General features: G+C 51.1%; 1 protein-coding gene across 2 annotated transcripts in view; it reads right to left on the reverse strand.

The window, feature by feature from the left end:
• Positions 1-21159, reverse strand: part of COL4A2 (collagen type IV alpha 2 chain) — a 201294-nt gene that overhangs the window by 6200 nt on the left and 173935 nt on the right. For both annotated transcript variants that reach the window (XM_066380564.1, XM_066380563.1), the window contains exons 31-45: positions 18959-19129; positions 18040-18183; positions 14481-14603; positions 13958-14139; positions 11692-11755; positions 11414-11488; positions 8470-8577; positions 7613-7720; positions 6588-6659; positions 5533-5658; positions 1673-1789; positions 1025-1186; positions 813-911; positions 281-427; positions 19-135 (exon numbers count right to left, since the gene is read on the reverse strand). In XM_066380564.1, coding sequence (XP_066236661.1) covers positions 19-135; positions 281-427; positions 813-911; positions 1025-1186; positions 1673-1789; positions 5533-5658; positions 6588-6659; positions 7613-7720; positions 8470-8577; positions 11414-11488; positions 11692-11755; positions 13958-14139; positions 14481-14603; positions 18040-18183; positions 18959-19129 — 1815 coding nt within the window. The remainder of the gene's footprint in view (positions 1-18; positions 136-280; positions 428-812; positions 912-1024; positions 1187-1672; positions 1790-5532; positions 5659-6587; positions 6660-7612; positions 7721-8469; positions 8578-11413; positions 11489-11691; positions 11756-13957; positions 14140-14480; positions 14604-18039; positions 18184-18958; positions 19130-21159) is intronic.

Consider the following 21159-nt stretch of genomic DNA (forward strand, 5'->3'; position numbering starts at 1 on the left):
TCATGGTCCATCACTCACCTTCTTGGCCAATCGGCCCCTGGTGCCCCATCGGCCCCTGGTCTCCTCGGAATCCGGGAATGGCAGAAATCCCGCCTCGTCCCTGGGGCCCTGCCTTCCCTGGAGCCCCTCGGAAACCTGCACAGTCACCGAGACAGGTGTGAGCGCCACGGAAAGAGTGACACTGGTGCTTAACAAATGCTTTTCGGCAATAAAACAAAAGTGAAAACAAAGCAGATAAGAAAAGGAGCGTTCCCTCGCGACCCTACAGCAGGGCTCCTACCTGGTTCTCCTGGGAGACCCTGGGGTCCCATCTCTCCCTGTGGTCCTGGGAGGCCTCTCCTTCCCTGTGGACCCATTTGTCCCGGCTGGACAGCAATCTTCTGGGGGATTCCTGCAATCCCTGGGGACCCCAAAGAACCGGGGGCACCTGGAAGGGAAAAGGAAGGCCAGTTGGCACAGCGGGACCACTCACTTTCTTGCTCTGATGTTTATCCCCTCCCCTTTTTTAACTTGTTGAAACCAATCTTGGAGCTTCCTACAATGATCTTACTTTCTAGAAATGAAGATGGGTAATACTAACTTATCTGACAGGCCGCCCGTGCCTGCCTTTCCCAGATTTACGTTCACCCGCCCAGCGGAGCGCCTGCAGACCCCATCTGGCGTTCCTCTCCACACTTTAGGGTTTGGGCCACGTGACAAAGACTGACTTTAGAGGCATCCCCACACCTGGGGAGGGGCAGGAATAGTTCTAAAGTCCACTTTTGGTGGCAGCCAATCCAAGCAGTTCTGTGAGCGGACAGATGGCCACTTACCCGGGAATCCTCGGTCTCCCTTGGGTCCCTTGGGGCCTTGGTCGCCCGTACTTCCGGGGACTCCTGTGCCTCCCATGAATCCTGGATCACCTCTGGGCCCTTGGAGACAAGCAGGACATTGAGAACACATGCCCGGGCGGGGGCTCCCGTCATCTCTGACCGTGGCTGCCAGCCTTCCCGAGGAGAGGACCCCTTTGTGTGGGCACGGTTACCTTTCTCTCCTGGGAGACCAAAGACACCAGGCCGGCCCTGGGGCCCAGGGTCGCCACCCCATCCTTTGGTCCCTGGGTTTCCTGGAGCTCCTGGGTACCCATCATCTCCTTTGCTTCCAGGGAGAGCAGCAGGCCCAGGTGGCCCTGGGGGGCCTAGATAACCTATTGACATTAGTCACAAGAAAGAAGTGTTTAACCCGGAGGAAGACACAGTCAGGGCCGTGGGGAGGGGGACTCACGGGGGAGGTGCCCAGAAGGCAGACAATAAGTCATCTGTTTAGGGGATAGTCTTTGGTAAGTTTGTAACCGTGGGCGACTTTTTTTTTTATTGTGGTGAAATATAAACAACATCAATTTCTCATTTTAACCATTTTAAGTGCACAGTTCCATGACATTAAATACATTCATACTGTCATGCAATCATCACCACCCTCCACATCAGAACTCTTTCATCTTCCCAAACTGAAACCCTGTCCCCATTAAACAAACTCCCCCTCCCCCTCCCTTAGTCCCGACATCCCCCATTTTCCGTCTGTCTTTATGGATCGGACTCTTCTAGGACCCTCCCATGAGCGGAAGCACACACTGTTTGTCCTTTTGGGTATGCTCTGAGAGATTCCAACATACAGGAGTGGGAGCCCTGCTTACCTTTCAGGCCAAATAGCCCAGCTGCGCCTTTGTCACCAGGTGACCCAGAGATGTTGGAAGGGGGTGTGATGCCTGGAAACCCCTGAAGTCCCGGACTCCCCATGGGGCCTCGTTCCCCTGGGAGGGAAGCAGAAGTTGTTTTAGTATCAGCATCTGACTTTTTAATCTACTGTTTCCCCTCCATGCGATCACCTGTCCAGGAGCACAGCCACCAAGGAGAGGCAGTGCTGGACGGTGTCGCAATGCCACCGAATGTCAAACACAGCTCTTGGGGTGGGTACAGGGAAACAGCGGCCTTGTGGCCCTTACTTCCACCAGCCCCACCTGCTGTTGAGAGGGTCCCTCGGACCCACCTCTGCTGGGCCTCATTCTCACGGGGGGGGGGTGACTTGCTCAGAGACTGCTCACTGCGCCCTGCCAATGTGACTACTTGTGTATGACACCTTGGGCCCGCCCTGACGGCATCACCTGAGAGGTTAGGTCCATTGGCTCCACTAGCACTAGTGACGGGACACAAGTTTCCGGTATTGGCAAGATAAGGCTGCTGGACCACACTGATCCTTTCAGTCCTCCCTGCAGCTGTTCCTCAGTGTCTGGGGTCCCAGCTATGGACAGAGTCCATTCTCATTGCTCACAGATTCTGTGTTGCCATGTGGCACTAAGGTTTACTGGTGACTCCGAATCAATACGCGCGACGCTCCTGGACAAGCAGGAGAGGCAGAATGCCGAGTCCCGGCAGAGGTCCCTAGTTCAACTCAGAGTGTCAACAAGGTACCATGTTTTTGCATTTTTGGCTTCCTGTTGGAAGTGCACCGTTTAAACCGGCCCCCAGGCATAGTGCTGAAGTGCTGCTGGCCCTGAGCTCAGGAAGGCCTCCTGTAGACACCATGTGTGCTGGATGAGCTTCTTCAGGCATGAGTTGTAGTGCTGATGGCCATGTAGTCAATCTCAATCAATCAACTTTTTTTTTTTTTTTTTTTAGCGAGAGGGAGACACACACATATACACACAGAGGCAGAGACAGAGATAGATAGGAAGGGAGATGAGAAGCATCAACTAATAGCTGTGGCACTTTAACTGTTCATTGATTGCTTTCTCATACGTGTCTTGAATGGGTGGCCACGGCTGAACCAGAAACCCCTTGCTCAAGCTAGCGACCTTGGGCTTCAAGACAATGACCTTTAGGGCTTCAACCCAGAGATCTTTGGGCTTAAGCCAGTGACCATGGGGTCATGTCTATGATCCTGCTCAAGCCTAAGACCCTGTGCTCAAGCTGGATGAGCCCACACCCAAGCCAATGACCTTGGGGTTTCAAACCTGGGACCTCAGCATCTCAGGTCGACTCTCCATCCACTGTGTCACTGCCTGAATAGGCAATCAATCAACAATTTATATTGAATAAAGTGTCATTAAACAGAAACATATGTGAAATAAGATATCCTATTGATCAGTTGATGAATATGAGACTTGGGACTCACAGGAACCAACCCCCGCATTTCCACGAGATGGTTCAGTATTCCTTATTTCAATGTTTGCAGCAATTTTATAGACTGACTGCTGCAAGTAACAAGAACCGAGGGTAGTTGAGTCAAAGGCTGGAGCCTCCTGGCACGAATCGAGGACAAACCTTAGAGGGCAAGCCTCACAAAAGGAAATCTATTCCTCCCTGTGGTTTACCAACGTGACACCTATGGGTGCCCGTCTGTGCCAGGCAGGTGAGGGTGCTGCCGGCGTGACAAGATACATGGCCAGCAGGGGAGGAGACTAGTTTCTCTCCCCAACCACCATTCTAGTATTTGTTTTCCCTTAGCGTCTGGGGACTCAGATATTAATACTAGAACACTGCAAAAAATCCGACTGTCACAGTATCCAGGGACCATCTTCTCTACTGTAGAGGGAAGAGTGAGTTGGGATGGCAGTGAAAATCTGTGACAGTAGTCTCCTGTGTCCCCCATGTGGCTTCATGACTAGTTGGTATGCATCAGCAACATGATGAGACTTTCACACTGGGAAGGTTCTGGTGCCTGGTGGGACAGGATCCTGCCCATGCAACTTCTGAGTGCTGTGAAGAAGCACGTGCCAGGAGGAGCTCTTAGCAAGGTATTGGCTTGGTCTCATTGATTACAGGCACTAAGCAAGTGCATTTACTAGACTGAGGGGACTAAGCAGCCGCCATCTGTAGTTTGGTATAAAGTGACACCAAGTGCGCTGCTTCTAACTATTATCACGAAATAACCAAAACAGATGGTGAGCAGCGGTGACTAATGGCAAAAATCTTGAGTTAGGAGATTCAGATTGTCCAGATTCCCATGAAAACATAATGAACTTAATTAGCTACATTGAGCGGGCCTCTGTTATTGAGGACATGGGACAAGCAGGAGTTAGTCTGCTACAATCAGGGTCAATATAACTGTTTTCTAGGTGGCCCCCAGGAATCTTCTGAAGTGTTGAAATAAAATCCTCTGCCTAATGGAAGTTCGCTGAAAGGCCGTTTGGCAAAACTCATAGGCAATTCATGATCCGAAACCTGAACATCAGCTGCAGAAATAACTGAAGCTGCAAATTCGAGCTTTTATACTCATGGAAGGGACGACAGATTAACTTTATTTCTCTATTTTTAGAGAAGAGTGCAAGTCCTGACCGGCTGCCTGTGAATGTCACTACGGAAAGTCACCTTTCCTTATCCCTGTTCGACCCTGAGGGCAGAAGGAGGGGTCTGCTCTGGCCCCCAGGACCACTCACAAGCCACCAGGTCCCTGGGCTATTGTGGCTTTCATGTAGGATGAGGGCTTTGTCAGGGGACAACAGCTTTAGAGAAGAGACACTATGCTTCAGGGTTGTTTGGGACCCTGAGACACGTTCTAGGTCCCCTTGACGAAGTGCAGGGAGCAACACAGTACGTCCCAAGAGTTCTGAGAAACGAACGCTGCACAGGCGAGTGTGTAATAGGACTGTGTCAGGTACCTTAGGGCGGTGTGTAATAGGACTGTTTCAGGTTCCTTAGGGCGAGTGTGCAATAGGACTGTTTCAGGTTCCTTAGGGCGAGTGTGTAATAGGACTGTTTCAGGTACCTTAGGGCTATCCTGGAGCACGCATGGCTTTTTCAGGTGAGGTCAGAGACTTACCCTATGCTTCACAGTATTAACCCTGACAGAGATTGAGCACTTACTCTGTGCTGGGCATAAGCAACATATACCCAGAGGAATGAAAGAGAGCTACTTTCTGCTCTTGTGGAAACTATGTTCTGTCTCATGTCGGCTGCAGTGTCTGAACAGCATGCTGTGTGAACCAGACGTTCCTACGTGCTGTGTGATATAGATCACGATGTTGCGATGTTTTGTGAGCGCTGTCTTTGTGCAGTGTCTGAACAGCATGCTGTGTGAACCAGACGTTCCTACGTGCTGTGTGATATAGATCACGATGTTGCGATGTTTTGTGAGCGCTGTCTTTGTGCAGTGTCTGAACAGCATGCTGTGTGAATCAGACGTTCCTAGTGCTGTGTGATATAGATCACAATGTTGTGATGTTTTGTGAGCGCTGTCTTTGTGCAGTGTCTGAACAGCATGCTGTGTGAACCAGACGTTCCTACGTGCTGTGTGATATAGATCACGATGTTGCGATGTTTTGTGAGTGCTGTCTTTGGTCCAGGACTGCATGCACTATGTGGAGTGGAGGTCTCTTATTTTCCCTCTGTTCCTTCAGGCTGGGTCTCATCTCCATTCCCAAGCGTTTCCTCAGCCCATTCAGCATGCAGTGGGTAAACTGAGAAGCATGACTTCTTCTCTCTCCCACTCCGGCCACCCAACAACATACAGGGGTCTGGTTATGCAGATGGCAGTGTTGGCAGTGCCTAGTCTCACCTGGAGCTCCTCGCTCCCCTTTTTGTCCTGGGGCTCCGGTAGGGCCTGGAAGAGTGTTGGGCTCTCCTGGCTCACCCCTGTCCCCAGCAGGACCTGGGAAACCTGGGTCTCCATGAACATCGGCACCTGTGGCAGGGTTAAAAAGCAGTGACCTCAGCATCTTCAACCGCGCAAAGTTAATTTTCACAAGTGAAAGAACAGTAATGCTCTTCAGTGAGACTCAAAAATAGAGAACCAGAAGGCAGTTGTGGCGATTTCAGTGTGCTATGTGGCCTCAGTGTGCCATTATCTGAGACTGGAACACCATTGCTATGAATAGAATTGTCTCCCCAAAATTCATATATTGAAGGCCTAATTTTCAATGTGATGGTTTTTGGAGATAGGCCTTTGGTAGGTAATTAGATTTAGATGAGGTCATGAGGATGGTCTCTATGATGGGATTAGTGTTCTCTTATTAGTCTCTTATAGAGACACCAGAGAGCTTGTTCTCTCTCTCTACCATGTGGGAAGACAGCAAGAAGGTGGCCAACTGCAAGCCAGGAAGAAGACCCTCACCAGAACCCAACAGTACCAATGCCTAGATCTCAGACTTCCAGTCTACGGAACTGTGAGGAATGAATGTCTGGTGTTTAAGCCCCCAGCCTGTGGTTGTAGCAGGTCAAGCTGACTAAGACAGCATTATCTGTTTCAAAGCACAAGGACAGCCACAGGACAAGCTGGGCATCAACTACCTCCCCCGTGCTAAGGAAATGAAAGATTAAGATGCTGATGAAAAGCAAACACTTGTTCTCTGTCCCTCTCAAAGCCTGATGGGCCCGTTTAACACAAACTCTAACTTAAGGGGATGATGGATTCTTAGTGATCACCTCTCAGCGGTCTGCAGAACCACGGGGAACCAAGCCCACATGGCCTCAGGCATGATCACACAGTCCTCACAGAGCAGTCCTGCTCTCTGAACTGCCCCCACCACATCCTGCATCCTAGATGGCCCTCCCAGCTCCCCCCACCACGCTGGGCATGGCCTGTGGCCCAGTGGCTGCAACTGCCACGGGTACCTGGCGATCCTGGGAAGCCTTTGGTGCCTGGCAAGCCGTGCAATCCACTGATGCCTCGGATCCCTGGGACACCTGTGTGGGTTGCACTCATGGTTATTTCATGCATGGGAGAGCAAAGAAAGAAACCCTTAAGATAATTCAGACATATGTTCGCCCAGTCAACTTATTCAAAATCCCTGAAAACAGGAAGCAGTTCTGCTTATAGTCTGACATGCAAATTAATCACTTCTGTGTCACCTCAGTGAACCACTTAACTTTAAGATTGATTCCCTAAAATCTATACAGACTCATTAGAGCCAAGAGGGAACTGGGAACTGGTGTATTCCGCTTCTCTTCTTGGAGCTTGAGCCATTATGTACATTTGGTTTGTGAAAGTTGCCTGGAACCAATAGGCCAGTATTAGTCCCATTTCCTCTGATGCTCAAGGACAAACATTTCTAAAGTAGGACATGGGACACACGCAGCAGTTCTTCTGGTGATGTGGACAGCGAGCGTGGAGGTGGGTAGGTAGGTCACCCTTAATTCTGAGCAACGGAGCAGCTGAGGGCTTGTTCCTGACCGGCGGCCTGTCAAGGCGCCCAGGACCTGTCCCTGAGCAGGGATGTGTCCACGTCAGGCTGCATAAGTCTCTAAATTCCACCGAGGGCTCCACCAGACCCTGGGAAGCCGGGAAGCCTGTGGCGGAACAACTCGGTGTCTGTCGCACTGGTCCCTCCGCTACGCTGCCTGCGTGCTGACCGAGCAGCGGGCCCAAGGCTCCCGGGGCAGTTTCCCTCTCAGGGAGTGGAGCCCTGCTCTGCAGACTGGCATGGGTGTCTCCTTCCCGATGGGCTTGGACAACCGCACACCCTGTTACAGGTATGTTTTGTGTGGACAGTAAACCACACACAGCCCTGCCTTTTATGTCAGTCTTATAGAAAACAGCACGGGGAGGAGCTGACCTGGCTAACAGTGCCTCTCCTGACCTGGCAAATATTTCTGAACCATTGTGCGCTTGGGGTCTGTGAAGAGAGGAATGGTCTTACCTGGCAAGCCGGGACTACCTGGCCAGCCGTAATCTCCTTTTTCACCGGGCACTCCGACCCGGCCAGGGTCCCCTTGCGGCCCTGGCAGGCCTGTCAGTCCTGGAAAGCCTGGGGGAGAGGAGAACATATCCGTGAGTCGGACTCCGGAACCCTAGAGGCCTTGGGAGAGCCCGGCCTGCCTGGCCGCCAGGTCTTACCTAGACGGGACGGGGCAGGGTGGGGCGGGGCGGGGGTGCTTTTCGGGAAAGGAGGAATGCATGTGGCTTTGGACCCCACATTTGGATTCAATGGGATTAAGTCAGCCTTGCCAAAGAGAGAACAGCTTGTGTTTTCTCATTCTCATCATCCAAACAGAAGTTTGGAGAGCGCCCACGAAACAAGCCTGTGAGGATTAGCCTGTTGGAATCATGCACAGGTCCTGGGCAGAAGTAAGCAAAGCAAAAGCAGCAATAAACCAAAAAGCATAAAACTAGCTCACTGTTTGCTTTGGGTCATTAAGTTGTAAGTTCATGAAAGAGATCCCGCAACAAGAACTTAGTTTGTGTTTCTGGAGAGACGGACACCGGGCCACACAAACCCGTCCACCAGTTCCTGTGCGCCCCCCCACAGCCAGGTGGGTTGTTTCCACGTGCTCGGTCCTCAGGCAGACCAGGTGAATGGGCAACAGGTACGTGCAAGCTTCCTAGTGTGAAGGGTGACTGTAGCAGCAGCTCCGTGGTGAAACTGGCTGCCTTTGCTCTGGTGCCTTGGAGATTTAGAGGCTCAGGCGTCCTCCGCCCACTGGCCGCTGCCCCGTCAAGCCATGCCGCGGGGAGAGCATGTGCTGGAGGGAAGACTGTGACTACAAGAGATTTTACCTGTTTGCCCTACAGATCCGGGAGAGCCTTGGGCTCCTGCTATGCCTGTTATCCCGGGGAAGCCGATGTCACCTTCTGTTCCTTTCTCTCCAAAGAATCCCTTCAGACCTGTAACCACAGATTTGCTGCTTGAACAAACCACAGACATGGCATCAAACTGGGGCTTAATGCTTGGAGGGCTCAAGGGGACACAAAGTTAAAGGATGCTGCCATACCGCACTTGGTAGGTACTTCTGTTGTGAATGGGAGTGCGGATCTAAACGTGTTCCTTCATCAACTAATATTTTACCCGATTCTTCCCTCTGCCCCTGTGGTCAGCAGGCTCCGAGCTGGCGGTGAGTGGTTCCCACACTGGTATTCACACTCTCATGTAATTCCCTCCCACACTGAATAAGGCTGAATGGTGTCACCACCAAGATACTGTGGAAATGATGGAGTGTCATTTCAAGCCTAGGACACGAAATTCATCCTTGCTTTCCCTTTGCCACCTCTCTTGGATTGCTCGGTCTGGAGGTAGCCAGCCGCCATGTTGTGAGGACACTCAAGCGGCCTGGAGAGAGGCCCTCAGGTTGAGAGCTGTGTGAGAGAGCCTTCTTGGAAGTGGATTCCCCAGCCGCAGTCTAGCCTTCAGATGATGCAGCCCTGCCTATATCGTGACTGGAATCTCACGCGAGACCTGCATCAAAATCACCGTTTCCAAATTCCTGACCCTCAGAAAATGTACGAGATAGTACTTGCTTGCTGACGTTCTAAGCCACTGCATTTTGGGCACGTTGTTAGGTGTCAGTAGGTAACTACTGAGAGCCCTACTCAGACTGCTTCCCAGTGTGTGATGTGCTGGGGAATCTGTTAAACACGCAGGTGTCTGTGCTTCTCCCCTGAGTGACCTGGGAGGTCTGGGGGAGGCCTGGGGCTGCACTTGAATGAGCACCTCGGGTGGTGCTGAGGTGGCCACTGGGCAGACGGAAGGAAACGCTGCCTTCATGTTCATGACAATGTTCTCTGGTGACTGTTTTGGCGATTTCTGGTAAGCTGAAAGATTTTGAAAACTTCAGACCAACCTGAATGCCATACAATCACTTTTGTCTAGTGTCTTCTCAAATCGAGGAGGCTATTGCTTAGGTAAAATACTGTTAATGTTTTTGTGGTCTTGAAGAAAAACCACCTAAGAAGGTCGGCTTATTTTCTATTGATTTTTTTTTACTATTTTGAAAATCTGCTCAAACCCCCTACTGACCCTGTGCATCTGCTTTCACAAACCACCGCCATCAGCTCCAACCCAACTGAGCGAGTCCAATGTAGCTTGTCGCTTCATCCTGAGACCAGGCCTGACCCCCGGCTCCCCAATACCTGCCATGTCCGGAAGCTTATCTGACCCCGGACTCCACACTGACTCCCTCCGCTGCATTGGGCAAGGGCTGTGGCTGACCCTACACTTGTCTGAGGGTGAGCAGAACACCCCCAAGGATGGCTGATACTTGTGGAGGGTTCTGTTTCCTGGGCCCACAGTTTAACTAACACTAAACAGTCAAGGGTAACAATCATAATTCTTGGTTCTCTTCTCTGACACATTTTCAGTTGCACAAACAAGGTCATCATTAATGACATGTGGCAAAGATGGTCTCACATTATTGCTATTATAAACCAAACTGCCAAAGTAATTATTTAGGACAGGAGACTTAACCAGCCAAGAGCTAGAATGCTCAGCAGCCCAGGATAGTCTGTGACTGGGAGGAGAGTTGTCAGGAAATGATATTATAGATCCATATGAGTCCAGAGAGGCCAGTGGATGAGGCTGCCTATTCCTGAGTGGTTGTTCTCTGATCCCATACAGACGGAATACCCTTTCCATTCTGGAGCTTTTTCTAGATAAAGAACCAGCTCAGCATCCTCCCCACTGACCAGTCACACGAACAGACTCTTTTTTTTTTTTGTATTTTTCTGAAATTAAAATGGGGAGGCAGAGAGACAGACTCCTGCATGTGCCCAACCAGGATCCACCTGGCATGCCCACTAGTGGGCGATGCTCTGCCCATCTGGGGCATTGCTCTGCCACAATCAGAGCCATTCTAGCGCCTGAGGTGGAGGCCATGGAGCCATCCTCAGTGCTAGGGCCAACTTTGCTCCAATGCAGCCTTGGCTGCAGAAGGGGAAGAGAGAGAGAGAGAAAGGAGAAGGGAAAGGGTGGAGAAGCAGATGGGTGCCTCTCCTGTGTGCCCTGGCTGGGAATTGAACCTGGGACATCCACACACTGGGCCGATGCTCTATCACTGAGCCAATTGGCCAGGACTTGAACAGACTCTTTTGCCAAAACAGGGCTATCCCTAGAAAAACTTGGGGCACCAGGCAGCTTACACAGGGTGGGGTCTCCCAAGATAAAATCCCCAGACAAAGGCATGATCCTATCACAAATCCCTTGGGATATGACTATAGGCAGGACTTCTGACCTTGAATTTCAGGGATGCCCAGAGAAGAGGAGTGACCTCACACATGGCTCCTCGTGTACACATGACCAGAGAGCTGCCCCTTCTTTTCTTACTCAAGAGATGAGCCTGATTCCCACAGACCTTCCTTCGAGATCCTTCACTGTCTGTAAGAAGCTCCAGTCACCGTGTCATTTGCTTCATGCCCTATAACGTGTCCCAGGAGTCCAGGCTCATTTCATGGGCCACATAAAATGTTGATTTTATGAGTGTTGATTCTGGCTATTTTCCCTTTCAGGGAGAGCCCAAGAGAACTTTTCTGACTTTGTCTTCAGCTTTAATTTAATTGAAAATTCGGAGTCTTCCTTGCACGCTGGGCTTGATGACCTCAAACCATTTCCTATCACATGATCTATAGTGATTACCAACGAGTGATCGATCTGGTAAGCCAGCTCGTAGGTGATGACACAGACAAGGGGTCAAGGTTGTTGAGCGGAAGAGACAGAAAATGACCGAGGTACCTGGTGTTCCAGTGATGCCCCGTTCCCCCTTCTGGCCCGGGCTGCCTGGCAAATTGATAGTGTCTCCAATATCACCTGTTGGGTGCACAAAAGACGGGTGAGAACAGGTCTTGGTTAGTTTTACAAGACCTGTTCTGTTTCTGTTGTACTACACTCTTAATAAGAATGATTTGCTTCAAAATAAAACTAACGGCATCTGCAGATCTGATTATCACCACATCTTCCCAGAATGCTCTGGACTGTGGACGCTCTGTTTTCACTGTCCGAGCAATACTTACCAAAATCGCCGGTGGGACCGCTCTCGCCATAAAGACCTGCTCTCCCGGGAGCACCTTTGTCACCCTGGAGTCAAACATAAAACCACTTAAAAGGGGGCTCATGAAATAAGTGTTAATTTTGAAGGCTAGTGTATGCAACTATTTGATATGCTAGAACGAACACCCAAGGTTTGTGATCTCATTATTTTGTAGAAATCTCTTCAAGTTTTTTTCCATGCAATAAAGTAGGTGGTTTGCTTACCCCTTAATAAATTGTAAAGTATAATAGTAAAATGACCTTGCAGCTTTACTGAAATTAATCACATCACTGATGCAGGTCATGGTCATGATGGTGGTGAAAATCACCACGGCTGATGCATCCTCACCTCAGTCAGGCTTTCTATACTGGAACACGTTGGGTCCCATCTCAAGAGCTTTTTAAGCCTCACAACAACCCTTTTATTTCCCATTTGACAGATGAGGAAAAGTGAGGCACAGAGAGGTGAGTACTTTGCCTAAGGCCACTCAGCTAATACACAGCAGTACTGGGATGCTGATCTGGGCCGCCAGATTCCCAGACTTGCTCTATATTACACGGTTGCGCACTTCCATCTGCGGAGAGAGAGACTTCTCCCGAACAATGTTTGTTGCTAATACAGTAATGACATTGGGATGATGTCTGGATTATTCTCTGACTACAAAGGAATTATGATTTTTCTCTCTGAGGTGCCTGGACCTCATAGGAAGGGTGGGAGTTCTGGTCTACCTTGCTCCCTCTGATCTCTACCATCAACCTGAGACTTCAGAACTGCTCTTTCCTAACAGGCTTAACTTGCATCTCTTAAATTATTAATAAAGCCCCATTTCATGAGGAGTGGGGAGGATGTGCCACAGGCTGTATGCTTGCTTAGATGATGCTCTGTTTTTCTTTCTTAAACCTTGCTTTATTAAAGCCTCACTTATATACAGTGCAGTGCACTCACCTTCGATGCTCAATGAACGCTTACTCCTGTGACACCCAGACAGAGACACAGAACGTTCAGCACTCTAGAAAGTTCCTTTATGCTCCTGCCTACTAAGTGATCTTGCCTCTCTTCTGACTTGCTTCCATCAAATAGTCTTGTTGTAAAAACGGAATCATATTATAATGGTACTCCGTTTCTGATTTATTTCTTTCAACATAAAGTCTGTGAGATTCATTTACATGTTTGTGTTTATCAATAAATCTCATTTTACTCCTGTGTACCAGTCCACTGACTGAATGTAACATGTTTTTATATTCTTTTTCCTGTTGACATTTCCCAGTTTGGACCGTCATGAATAAAACTGTGGGATCACTGTCATCCTTGTTCTTTGGCAGAGCAGACACATACATCTTTTTTAAACTGACGACCAGCGGCACACAGGACTGGCCGAAGCCCCTCCCCGCTGCAGGCTCTGGGCTGATGGAAGGGAGACACCCGGAGCATTCTGAGCACTTCATGTCCCCCAGAGTGCGCTGGACAGAAGGCCAAGCCAGGGCCTGCTGGTAAAGGTTCACTGCAGGGTAGAGAGAACTTCTGATCTGCCCCAAGTGTGCTGATCTCACTGAGAATGCCAGAAGTGAGTCAGTGTGTGCTGAGGACTGTGGGTGTATGATGCCTTTTAAATGAAAGAGGATAAAAGGAGAATTCCATGAAATACCAACCCCTGGAGAGCCACTCTGTGCCATGTTACATATACCATCCATACTGCACTCAGTAAAACCGCAAGGTAGCTACGACCTGCATTTTATATCATGCTCACAAAAATTAGGGGATATTTTATCGCTTCATATTCATTTTGAAATTATCCCCTAATTTTTGTGAGCAGTATAAATGAGGACACAGGTGTGGAGAGGAGCGAGTTCTGCCCGGGTCAGAGTAGACTCCTGTTGCCATGACAATATGGTGCCTGGCACATGACAAGTATTGAGTGAAGAAACGAGGAAACGGCAGGCCAGATGTCCTCCATGCTCCAAATCAGTAACGGGTTTTTAGTCCTGATCTCACTTATGAGCTCACATCTCTAGAAATTCAAGTTTTGTTTCCTAGGCTCTCATGACAAAACGCAGGCACCATGGTTCATCCGATAGAAGCCCATGAAAGGGCAGCCGTGGTGTGGGTAGCACTCCAATCACCACTGGTGTTGGCATGAACACAGTGCTTTGACCACTCACACGTGGTAGACGCGGGGCCGCAGCACTCTGGTCGGCAAGGGCAGGGAGAAGAGTCGCCCAGAGAACGTGCAGTAAAGGGCACCCACTCACCCTGCTTCCTACGAAGCCTGGGAACCCTGTAATCCCGGCGGAACCAGGCACACCAGGGAATCCTGGCAGACCAGGCGTGCCGGGAAGGCCGATGTCTCCTTTGAGTCCTTTGATGTAGCTGGGCTTCCCAGGCACCCCAGGGATGCCTGACAGCCCAGGGATCCCCGGCATTCCGGAAATACCTGCAGGAAGACCCCGAGTGTGACGCGCTGGTGAGGACAGGGCACCTGCGCTCCCCAAGCTCTCCACTTTGCCGTCCCAAGTGCCGCAAATCTTAAAACGGGAAGCAAGGCTAATCAGGCCCTGAAGGACCACCTGTGCGCCCACGTGTGGAGATGTCAGGGTGTCAGAAGGGCTTGAACACAATGAAGGGTGGTGTGGGCACAGGGGTGTCTCTGGTGCGGAAGCTGCCGCTTCTTCAGACTGAGAGAGGCGGGGGCGGGCACCGGCCTGGGTAGGGAGGGAAGGGACCCCCCAGGTCTGAAGCTCAGAGGTCAGACTGGGCCTTTCGATGACTCCTTACCTTTTAGGCCCAGGTAGCCCTTCAACCCCATAGGTCCTACATCTCCTTTATCCCCTTTGATGTCTTTCATTCCTGGCAGGATGATGGGAGGCGGTCCCGGGGGGCCTGGCTCCCCTCGGTTTCCTGGAAGGGGACAGAATGCAGTCATTTCACTTGGCCTTTAAACCAGGGATTAAAACACAGGCGGAGAAGACCTCTCAGCTGTCGTTGTCCTTCCAAACCTGAGAGGCTCGAGGAGCGGAGGGTCGGCATGCGTCCTCTGACCTGGAAGCCTGCGAGCTGGGGACAAGGCGCTCTGAGAGACAGCGCCTGTCTTCTCTCCCTTCCCCCACCCGTCCTCTGCAGTGGGGGTGTGGGCATAGCTCACAGCACAGGGAAGGAAGGACCTACTCCCCACAACAGTGCCACCAGGGCAACGCTGGCATGAGTGTGACAGGGTGACAGGGACCGTGAGGGAGGGTTCTCTCTTTGCACTCTGATGAGACAGTGATCAAACTTGAGCACAAGCAGAAAGTATCAAATGAGGAAGGACGCCAGCTCTGTCTCCTTCCTGCAGGCACCGGGCGAGCCCCAGCGTCCACGACGGGGCGGCCAGAGCTGGGGCGGTCACACTAATGAACACATGAGGTGTTGCAAGGGAACTTTTAAGGAGTGAATTCGCTGGTCAGGGAACTTGGCAGGCTGTGGACACGTCAGAGAACTGTGCCACAGGGTTCGGGCTCAGAAGGTTCCAGAATCTGTGTTCGTTTGATGAGAGGGCAGCTGGTAAGTGAGATTCAGCTAAATGGAAAGAATGCAGTTTCCTTCACTGAACGTTTATCGAGTGTGGAGTGCTGGGTGAGATAGGAGGGGGACAGAACTGGAAGTCGTGCCTCTCCTTGGAGAGTGTGCTGTCCAGCGGGGGGCCAGGCACCCCCAACCCTTTACTTCACCCTAAGAGGGTTGGCGGGAAAGTAGTGGAGCCAAAAGGAAAATGGTGCAGAATCCAAGTGTAACCTCATTTTAAATTTAATTTTAAAATAGCGATTTTTGCTCAGTGGCCTATAAACCTGAAGTTAACATGAAAATTATTTGATAAGTTAAGCATGAGTGGAAAGCTTGGAAAATGTAGTGCCCTACCCTGGATGTAAGACTTTGTGAAAGTTTTAAGTCTTTGAAGAGTAATTAAATTTCTAAAAAATAGCTTGATTGAGATATAATTTATATATCGTGCAATTCACTCATTTAAAGAGATCAAGTCAATGCTTTTTTTTTTTTTTTTTTTGTATTTTTCTGAAGCTGGAAACGGGGAGAGACAGTCAGACTCCCACATGCGCCCGACCGGGATCCACCCGGCATGCCCACCAGGGCGACGCTCTGCCCACCAGGGGGCGATGCTCTGCCCCTCCGGGGCGTCGCTCTGTTGCGACCAGAGCCACTCTAGCGCCTGGGGCAGAGGCCAAGGAGCCATCCCCAGCGCCCGGGCCATCTTTGCTCCGATGGAGCCTCGCTGTGGGAGGGGAAGAGACAGAGAGAAAGGAGAGGGGGAGGGGTGGAGAAGCAGATGGGCGCTTCTCCTGTGTGCCCTGGCCAGGAATCGAACCCGGGACTTCTGCACGCCAGGCCGATGCTCTACCACTGAGCCAACCGGCCAGGGCCTCAAGTCAATGCTTTTTAATGTATTCAATGTTGTATAACCGTCACCACAATCTAACTTTAGTACTTTTTTTTGTTTTTTGAGAGGAGGGAAGACACAGAGACAGACTCCTGCATGCACCTTGACCCGGATTCACCTGGTGACCCCTGTCGGGACCCACGCTCTCAACTGAGCTATTTTTAGCACTTGAGGCAGAGGCTCCATGGAGCCATCCTCAGTGCTTGGGGCCAGTGTGTTCAAATCAATCAATCGAGCCATGGCTGCTGGAGGGGGAGTGAGAGAAAGAGAGAAGGGGGAGGGGAGAGCAGGAGAAGCAGATGGTCGCTTCATCAGTGTGCCCTGACTGGGAATTGAGCCCGGGACTTCCACATGCCTGGTCAGTGCTCTACCACTGAGCCACCTGGCCAGGGCCTTTATGACATTTTCATCACTCCAAAAAGTAATCCCACGCCCATTAACAGCCATTCCCCAACAATTCCGTAAGCCCTCATTCGTAGGAGACCACTACTCTACTTTTTGTCTCTACAGGTTTGCCTACCCTGGGCATTTCATATAAATGGAATCAGACAATATGTGGCACAAAGTGTTCAAGTTTTATCCACGTTGTAGCACGGATCAGTATTTCATTCTTTTATATTGCCGAGTAACATTCCTTCATATGGATATACCACATTTCGTTTGTCCATGATAGGTGTCTCTACTTTTAGTCATTATAAATAATGCTGCTATGAACATTTGTGTACAAGTTTTTGTGTGGACATATGTTTTCAGATCTCTTGGTTGTATACCTAGGAGTAGGTTTGCTGGGTGACCCTATGTTTAACTTTTTAAACTTTTAAAGAAACTGCCAGACCATTTCCCACACTAGCTGTACCATTTACATTCATAGCAGTATAGGAGGGTTCCCATTTCTCCACAGCCTTGCTAATACTTAGTAATTAAGATTTTGGGGACAATCACAATACTTTCAGAGCAAAGATGTTTGAGAAAAAGTCATGAGCATATGACACGTTGGTAATGCTGCCTGAACAAGGAAGTGTTAGGGTCTTGAGAGGCCTGCCAGGGCTCGAACCAGCCTCAGTTCTGTGGGTCACGATGTCTTCGGCACCATGTCGTGTCCTTCCACCTGCAATACCGTGTCCCTCCTTTGCCAGACGGCATTCCCCTCTTTTAGAAGTTACCTCCTGGCCCTGGCTGGTTGGCTCAGTGGTAGAGCGTTGGCCTGGCGTGCGGGGGACCCGGGTTTGATTCCCGGCCAGGGCACATAGGAGAAGTGCCCATTTGCTTCTCCACCACCCCCTCCTTCCTCTCTGTCTCTCTCTTCCCCTCCCGCAGCCAAGGCTCCATTGGAGCAAAGATGGCCCGGGCGCTGGGGATGGCTCTGTGGCCTCTGCCCCAGGCGCTAGAGTGGCTCTGGTCGCGGCAGAGCGATGCCCCGGAGGGGCAGAGCATCGCCCCCTGGTGGGCAGAGTGTCGCCCCTGGTGGGCGTGCCGGGTGGATCCCGGTCGGGCGCATGCGGGAGTCTGTCTGACTGTCTCTCCCCGTTTCCAGCTTCAGGAAAAAACAAAAAATACAAAAAAAAAAAAAAAGAAGTTACCTCCTCCTGCTTCTCAGCTGGCCTCACCTCCTCATGCCGACCATGGAATCATCATGGTGGGATATGATTCTTATGATGTAGTTGGTTCTTAATGCCATCATCAATTTTGTTCTTAAAAGTTTCCTTTGGTTAGTATTATTCCCTTATTATGCTATCAGTGTGTGGAGGCAGGGGTAAAAACTTCCAGTTTTTATTAGTTCGTTTGTGTGTTTTCAAATAGTGTCTAACTTTTTAAGATCCTAAAAGATTTGTTCTGAGCAGTGTTATGCCCCCAAGAAAGCGAGTCTCAACCCTGTGCGAAAGCCCGTAAGAGAGGCAGGCTTACCTTTCCCACCTGGCACACCAGCCAGACCCTTTGGCCCTGGAACTCCAGAAAATCCAGCCTCTCCTTTTTTTCCTGGAGGCCCGGGTCTTCCTTGGGTCCCAAACATGCCTTGGAAACCATCCATCCCAGGTGAGCCTCTATCCCCTGCAGAGGGAGCAAGAAAAATCCTGGGTCAGGCACAGGTATTTCAGTCTCGTTCGTCTATGACATTCCCAGAGTAACCACCTTAGCCTAAAACTGGGGATTTGTGGGATGCCATTTCCTAAGCGCTGGCCGGCCGACCTATGTGCAGACTGAGGGGTACAGAATCCGCCTGCCTGCTGTCTGGCCACTGGGGAGAAGACCGAAGGTAAATGCACAGCGGTCAGGCAGAAAGACAAGAGGAGAACGGGGAGGTCACCTAGGTCTGCGGGTGAGGAGAAGGGACACCAGAAGTTAACCTGCGTTAACCCAGCAGGGACGTCTGGCAAAGAAGCACTAGAAAGTCAGATCACTGTGTCCCCAGCAATAGGCAAGGCCAGAGGGCCCCACAGCTACAGAAACTGGCCTCTGTCTGTGTCACATAAACCTATGCTGGTGACCCAGGCTTTTCCTTTGCTTTGGTCTCTGTTCACCAGCCAGCCTCCGGATTTGAACCCAGCCTCGGGCGGGGCCTCACCACAAAATGTCCTCACGGGGTAGTAAGCCCTGCTCCTCAGGCAGCCCCTCTTGGTAAATTAAAAAATCAGCATTTTGGGCACCTGGTCCCAGGCAGCCCAGCAGCATGAGCCAGTATTCCAGGGTCTTTTCCCGGAGAGAGGAGACCCGAGGCTTCAGCCTGCAGGCTGGGGACTCTCCTCTCCTGGCAGAGCTGTCCCAAGTCCAAGGTCAGCATGCCCACCACCCTGCGAGGTCACTCCTTGTCATGCTACACAGTTACCTTTTAGCCCAGGGATACCAGGCATTCCAGCCATTCCTTTAAAGCCAGGGCTTCCTGGAGGACCTCTCTCACCAAAGAAACCACGGTCACCACTATCACCGGAGACACCTTTCATGCCCAGAGGGCCAGGGACACCTGTGTCACCTGGGTCCCCTCTGTCTCCAGGCAGACCTGTTCAAGAGAGGGGGCAGAAAAATAAAACAGGATGAACACACCGTGCACAGAGAAAAAGCCTCTTAAGGTACTTTTAGCACCTTGATTGCAAAACTTTTTTGATAATAAAACATCTTGGAAGGAGAGTGGGAAGCTATAACTATTATATAAAGGTGTGACTGCAGTGTGTGGAAACCTGCAGGGCTGGCCTTGCTAGAGAGGACTTTCTTTGAAAGCTGGAGGCTAGCATGTGCAAATCACGCCAGATGTGACTTCTAGGCGAAAGCCCTCTTGCCTTGGAACCCAAAGGAACCAAGTTACAGTGGCGGAATGATCAGGTGGGTGTGGGGTTGCAATGCCAGTGCTAAGCCAGGACGTGATCCGGAGGTCACTCCAGGGACACCTGCCCCCCTTGGCTGTTGCTGGCTCAGCCTGGGATCAAGTTCTGGGGGAGGACCTGCCCCTGCCTTCTTGGCTGCTCCGTCCCTTCCCTTCCTCTCCCTTCCCCGTGCTCCCACCTCCGCATCTCATTAGGGCTTCCGGTGCTGCCCGCCTACCGCTTTCCCTCGCTCTCCCACCACGATCTACCAGCCTTCTTACTGCAGCCCTCTGTTCAAAACCCAACAACCCCCTTGTCTAGGGGGTCTAACTCTTGACCTCAGCATTCAATGCTTTCTAAACTTTGGCCCAATCTCCCTCTCCAGAACACCAGTCCCCCACTCAAGTTTGGCAAGTTTGGGGGTTCACGGTGCTGGGGCATTCTGCCTGCCTGTCCTGTCCTCCTGGGAAGGACCCGTCCCAGTCCTGCCCCTGCCTGTCCAGTCCTGCCCCGGCCTGTCCTGTCCTCCTGGGAAGGACCCGTTCCAGTCCTGCCCATCTTCCAGGCCTGGCTCGTCTCATCTGCTTCTCCCGACTGTCCAACCCGCCTAGCCCCCTTCCCGCCCCCGAAAGCCGGACCTCAGGGTCTGGGCACTCCAGTGGCTGGCTCGGGCTAAACGCAAGTCTTTTCTGCATGTAATTCTCTCCGCAGCTACACTGTAGGGTCCTTCAGGGCAGGGCTACGGCATGGGCCCTTACAAGCCAGGCAGTGTTCTGTGTTTAGCTGCTGTTCCATGTTTGAGGACTGACGCAGCCGGTGAACACTGACACAGAAGGCCCCAAACCTCCTGCCCAGGATTTCGGGAACCCTAAAACCAGTGGGTAGCACAGTGTCTGGGGCATCTGCCCTACCTGAGTGGAGCCCCCCAGTTTTTGGACACAGTTGAGGCCACTCCAGGAGGAAGCCCTGGGCCCGTGCATAGGAAAGTGTCTGGTTTACACCTGGTCTTTGTGTGGCACAGTGTTCCCTAGTGTTGACCGGTTATGGTCCTGGACAAAGTTGCTCTTGACTATGGCAAATGAGAGGACAAGGGTCACCTTGGACAGTGACTGATTGACACACGGGCCCTTGACTTCCGTCCACATCACCTTGGTCACCTCCTAGGCTCTCTGTGGGGATGACAATGTGGGGACACAGGGAGAAGGCAGCCAGCTACAAGCCAAGGAAAGAGGTCTCAGGAGGAACCAGCCCTGCCAGCACCTTGATTCTGTCTTCCAGGTTCTGGAACGGTGGGAGAGTCAATTTCTGTTGTTTAAGCCATGCAATATAGCAGGGGTCCCCAAACTACGGCCCGTGGGCCGCATGTGGCCCCGAGGCCATTTATCCGGCCCCCCGGCGCACTTCCGGAAGGGGCACCTCTTTCATTGGTGGTCAGTGAGAGGAGCATAGTTCCCATTGAAATACTGGTCAGTTTGTTGATTTAAATTTACTTGTTCTTTATTTTAAATATTGTATTTGTTCCTGTTTTGTTTTTTTTCTTTAAAATAAGATATGTGCAGTGTGCATAGGGATTTGTTCATAGTTTTTTTTTATAGTCCGGCCCTCCAACGGTCTGAGGGACAGTGAACTGGCCCCCTGTAAAAAAAGTTTGGGGACCCCTGCAATATAGGGTAGTTTCAGAACCACTGCAGCTCCTGAAAGGGGTTTGGGGTCCTGGGAGCAGTTTGAG

The sequence above is a fragment of the Saccopteryx leptura genome, chromosome 4 (assembly GCF_036850995.1).
Source record: "Saccopteryx leptura isolate mSacLep1 chromosome 4, mSacLep1_pri_phased_curated, whole genome shotgun sequence".
NCBI lineage: Eukaryota > Metazoa > Chordata > Mammalia > Chiroptera > Emballonuridae > Saccopteryx > Saccopteryx leptura.